Raw genomic sequence first — 3,466 nt, forward strand, 5'->3', positions numbered from 1 at the left:
ATTCATCAAAACTATAAATGTAATAAAATTCTGAGTTAATTTATTACTTTTACAAGTTTCCTAAGATGAATAAAGTCCGGGAAATATTTCAAAATAAAACTCTATTTGTCGCAAAGAGATGTGGCAAAACTTTTGCTATCAGAAACCTTTAGTAAGACCGGATAATCGGATCATTCCCAGTTCTATAAAAATGAATTTAAAAAAATGAAGGAAAGACACGTTCGTGCTTGCTTCACATCTAAACTCAACTTACAAATACTTTTCGTTATTATAACTAAATGTGTCTGGTCACAAGAATACAAAGTAAACGGCTCATTATTTTTTATCTCTTTCCTTCATTTGTTGCTAACGCTCAAGTTTTCATTTATTTTATCACTACTATCTTCCTTATCCACTTATCTATTAATCAATGTACTGTTTATCCGCACTACTGTGTATTTCATTAAACAAAAATACTCAAAAATTAATTAAAAAGAACGTAAAAGATAAATAACTAGATTTATATAATCTGAATTAGTTTTGAATTCAATATGATGATTCAAAATTTTCCAGATTAAAAACTAAATTGTAAAAATATCACGTCTGAATAGACGAATATATTATATGAACTCAGTATAAGTAAATACTCAAGAGATATAATCAATCAATTAATTAATATTATTTCTATAATGTCATATGATCTTATTATTATTATTATCTAAATAGTTTTAAATTTATCATGTCATATCATCAAGTTTGAAAACTATTAAATTATTGACAATCAGTAGAGTAATCACAAGCAATCAAGTAAATATTAAACATTTGTATAAAGATGGTAATTAATAAATAGTACTCATCCTTCTGAATGCACCAGTATTCTTCTTGATAAATTTTTTCAATTCACAAGTTGTCAAATGTTTATAAGGTCGAATCACTTTGTAACTTTTAATGGCCGTACCTTGAAAAAGTAAATAATATTTATCAATCATGTTTACTGACATTTACTTACAATTGATTATTATATTAACTGTTATACTTACTTCTGGAACTCCCATTCACGATTATCTAGAGGACATACTTGGCGAGTTTTCAACCATCGAGAAATACAATGGAAGTGAAATGCATGCTATTTAAGGATAAAAATACATTTCCATTATTTATATGAGTATTTTATGATTAATTCTAGAAGCTTATTGTATTTGTATTGTATTTACTTACATTGCACACCCCCCAGGCTACTGTGCATTCTTCAGTGGTAGCTGAAGCTTGATTTGCCTGACATTCAATGCATAAATCCATTATATGATTTCTACAAATAGCACAGTTGTCAACAACAATATCTAGAAAATAAGAACAATCATAATACTGACTGACTTGTGAGTAATATAAATAACTAGACAAAAAATAGATTAAACATTGATGTCTAACTTATGTCTGCATCTTTTATTAATAGTCAGAATCTAATAAATTCGTTCATTAATATCCTTTAGTTAATTAATTGTGAAAAAATATAATTACTCTGTGTAGGCACAGTAAGGATAAACAAAAATTAGCCATAAAAAAAATCATGACTGAGGTTACGTACCCCACGCCCATAACGCAACAGCATTCCACTGAAATTAAAACATTAAATGTCATTATTATTTTATATATTTATTATTTAAATACATCAATAGTACAGCAAAACAAAGAAAATGATGACAAAGCATGAATAAGAGGTTAGAAAACGTATTGCTATTTGTCATCAATAACTAGAACTGAATTTATGGAAAATTATTTATGTGCGTATTTATTTAAATACCTTCTTGACTTCGAAACGTTTTTTATCGCCTTTTCCACTACTAGAAGTAGGTAAATCAAAATCTTGTTCATCAACTTCCATTTCTGACGCCATTTTAAATTTCGGACGCGGTTTTCTGGACAAAAATTGCAAATATTCCCCCACTCTTCAACAAACTGCGCATGCTGGTTTCACAATGCATTCAAGATGGCAGATACCGGCTTTTCCTAAACTACGCATTCTGTACTTTATAAAAGCCAAAAGAAATATAATAAATATGTAATTTATTTATAATTTACATTTATGAATATTGTAAAGAAAATCTTATTGAAAATCATTCCCTCGGAGTGTGTTTTCGTACTTTTATATATTTATAACCGGTAATTAATCAACTCAAAGTAAACAAACAACGATCGAGTTTTGTTTGAAGCAGTCGCCGCAAGGGGGCGCTACTGGCTAGAAAAACGCGGGAGCGCAATATGACGCAGTTGCGCAATGTGTATGTGTGTACAGCATCTAAATAAGTTTTACGCGTTATTTTATTAATTTTTCAGCAACAAATAGATGAAATAAATAAACAAATAAAGTAAAAATGTAACAATCAAGAATTATAAATGTCGATAAATAATCATTGTATATATATTAAAAAGAATATAATTAATAGAAATATTAAATTCCTAGAATAAGTAGTGCCGGTGTTTTTCATAAATTCCAAGTAATGTTTATATTTAGACAATAAAAATGTGATAATAAAAACAAAAATGATTACTATAATAAATTAAATGTGTCAATGTCTATAGTAATCAAAATCTATTGGAAGCTAATAAAAAATACATATCAACAAGTGAATCAAGTAAGTTATGACAAACAATAAAAGGTTTCACGAATTCTTCTAGGGTAAGTCATGATAAATATTTTTTATGCTCCATTCTTGAATTATAATGTAAAACTATGTTGATGTGAATAAACATGTACGATCATAAATATCTAACATTGAAATACTTTAATTAAAATGGCAGATTGTTCATACATCAACATATTACAAACATTGACAATTTGTTTAGGAATAAATCGATTGAAATCTGATAGAACAATCCATGCAAGGTATTCGTGGAAAATGGTAATGTAATTAACAAAATTACATTAAACAGTTTAGATAATATTTCGATTTATTATTAAACGTGTCTACTAGATACAAATCAGACAACACAAACTCCGATATCATTATTTGATAATACGGTAATAAATATTCATGTATGATCATTAAATATCATAAATATTAAATATTTTATATTTAGCGTAAATATATGTGGTCGATATTCACGCATATATTTATTTATTTAATATAAATATTCATGTCAGAAACATACATACAGATTTTAGATTATTAAAAATAAAATATGTATATTTGTTCCATGATAGGTTTATATAATTGCATTCAAAGAATAATACAATTTTTTTCACATAAGAAATAGTAATAATTTCAGTATAGTTTATTAGATCGTTACACTGGCTATCACATAATTGATTGTGAGGGCTTTTAATTATTACCAGGAGCCCAATATCTTCTGATTTTATTCAATTATCATTTGCTAAAAAGCAGCTTGCATCTCTTTTTTGTTATCAAGTATTTGTTTTCATAATTTCTATTTTTTTTTTTTGCGTTAAATAGTTTGATGTTGATATTTGTCGTCTGAATCATCAAAA

At 26.9% G+C, this 3,466-nt stretch overlaps 1 protein-coding gene across 1 annotated transcript; it reads right to left on the minus strand.

Moving 5' to 3' along the window:
- Nucleotides 1-581: 581 nt before the first annotated feature.
- Roc1a (Regulator of cullins 1a) lies at nucleotides 582-1,940 on the minus strand. The gene is made up of 5 exons (XM_035085350.1): nucleotides 1,781-1,940; nucleotides 1,565-1,592; nucleotides 1,198-1,319; nucleotides 1,020-1,105; nucleotides 582-937 (listed from the first exon to the last, which is right to left on the minus strand). Exons 1-5 carry the CDS (start codon nucleotides 1,871-1,873, stop codon nucleotides 925-927), a joined length of 342 nt encoding a protein of 113 aa, XP_034941241.1. The 5' UTR covers nucleotides 1,874-1,940; the 3' UTR covers nucleotides 582-924.
- Nucleotides 1,941-3,466: the final 1,526 nt, after the last annotated feature.

This window comes from Chelonus insularis, unplaced genomic scaffold (genome assembly GCF_013357705.1).
Source record: "Chelonus insularis isolate UGA/USDA-ARS -01 unplaced genomic scaffold, ASM1335770v1 contig_128_pilon, whole genome shotgun sequence".
Taxonomy (NCBI): Eukaryota; Metazoa; Arthropoda; class Insecta; order Hymenoptera; family Braconidae; genus Chelonus; species Chelonus insularis.

Bases quoted from the DNA above. Each gene is read 5' to 3' on its own strand.
- Roc1a (XM_035085350.1), bottom strand. From the start codon at position 1,873: ATGGCGTCAGAAATGGAAGTTGATGAACAAGATTTTGATTTACCTACT. The intron at 1,320-1,564 runs GTACGTAACCTC...CTTATTTTCTAG, and splicing joins TGTTGCGTTATGGGCGTGGG to ATATTGTTGTTGACAACTGT. The intron at 1,106-1,197 runs GTAAGTAAATAC...ATCCTTAAATAG, and splicing joins TAGCCTGGGGGGTGTGCAAT to CATGCATTTCACTTCCATTG.